Source organism: Propithecus coquereli, unplaced genomic scaffold (genome assembly GCF_000956105.1).
Source record: "Propithecus coquereli isolate 6110/MARCELLA unplaced genomic scaffold, Pcoq_1.0 Scaffold349, whole genome shotgun sequence".
Taxonomy (NCBI): domain Eukaryota; kingdom Metazoa; phylum Chordata; class Mammalia; order Primates; family Indriidae; genus Propithecus; species Propithecus coquereli.
Window position 1 is genome coordinate 777,942 of NW_012149163.1, and position 1,451 is coordinate 779,392.

General features: G+C 32.6%; 1 protein-coding gene across 1 annotated transcript in view; it reads right to left on the reverse strand.

Annotated features, from left to right (window-relative positions):
* DDHD2 (DDHD domain containing 2) overlaps positions 1 to 993 on the reverse strand; it is a 26,179-nt gene extending 25,186 nt beyond the window's left edge. Inside the window, exons 1-2 of the mRNA XM_012651106.1 lie at positions 808 to 993; positions 112 to 201 (exon numbers count right to left, since the gene is read on the reverse strand). Of these exons, the coding sequence (XP_012506560.1) occupies positions 112 to 201; positions 808 to 930 (213 nt within the window). The 5' untranslated portion in view covers positions 931 to 993. The remainder of the gene's footprint in view (positions 1 to 111; positions 202 to 807) is intronic.
* Positions 994 to 1,451: the final 458 nt, after the last annotated feature.

Sequence of the window (1,451 nt, forward strand, 5' to 3'; positions counted from 1 at the left end):
AAGTTATTCTATATAGAGTCCATAGGAAGAAAAAGAAACCAACGAAGTTCTCCTTAGTAGTGCAATTAACCTTCAATCCCAATATTAGACAAATGCTTTAATTTGTTTTACCTTTGGATTGTGTAATATAATAATTTCTCTGTTGGGAGACTCCAGTTTCTTTTTCCATTCATCCAGAGTTACAGCAAGCATGTAGGTTTCCTTAAAAGAAAACAAATTTCATTAGATTTCTCCAAAAGCTTCCTACTGAACTTATTCACAAGAATACTACTAGATAAATGAGTTTCAATAAGAATATCCTACTCCAATTTATCAAATTTATTTTTAAATTCTTTTAAAATTACAACAGATAATAGCACAGGACAAAGAAAAAAGATCACTCCTACTTCCATCATCTAGACTAGATAATCACTGTTCATATTTTTATATATTCTTATCAATAATATTAATGTTCTGCTCCAATTTAGAGAAAACAAATTTCAGTTTTCAGAGAAAGAAAAATGAAAATCAAAAGAGATCAATTCTATGGCCATAGTTTAATTATTAACAATGATCAACGCTAGGGAAAAAAATTTTTATAATTTAAATTAAAAAGCATAATATAGTTCCCACAGTTTTTTAAAATCTGAAAATAAAACTACCTCGTCCTGAAACTAACTTGCAAAATGGAGTGCTTTGTTAAATTTTATAACGTGATGCAGAGAGAACCAAACTCTTTCTGAAGATTTCACAAAGTTATAAGAGGAAAAAAAAATATGAGAAAAAAAAAAACGAAAAAAAAATGAGTAAAAAGGGTCAAAGGTATACCTCCAACACTTGGCTGAAGCCCTCTGAGTAGGGAACATATTTATTGTCTTTGTCTCCCTTGTAAAACCATGTACATCGTCTCACTTCTGATGGTAGCTCGTCCCAGTACACAGCATACCGCATCCTCTCCCCCAGATGAACATCGTATCTGCCCCCATCAGTGGGGACAACTCTCCCATTACAATCTTTTCCTATCAAGCATTGGAAAGGGGAAAAGAAGTACATATTTCAAAATACATTTCCCAAAATACGATTCTGAGTTACTCTCTAAATAATATTATGAAACACATGAATGAACAGTTTCTACGTGGCTAAACATTAAACGAAACAGAATTCATATCTTTTTCACTACATTACAAACTGTCAATACCATTCTTGGTTTTAATGAAACATGAAGAAAATACTACCCAAGTTTTGTTCTTTTTCTGAGGACAGACAGTAGTGCCCCTTTAAAAATAAAAGTATATAAGATTTTTCTGAATTTTTTGCTTGAGGGACCAAAAGGTAAATTAATGACCATCGTGATGATTTATTATAACCAGCACTATTCTTTTTTTTTTTTTTGAGACAGAGTCTCACTGTGTTGCCCGGGCTAGAGTACTGTGGCGTCAGCCTAGCTCACAGCAACCTCAAACTCCTGGGCT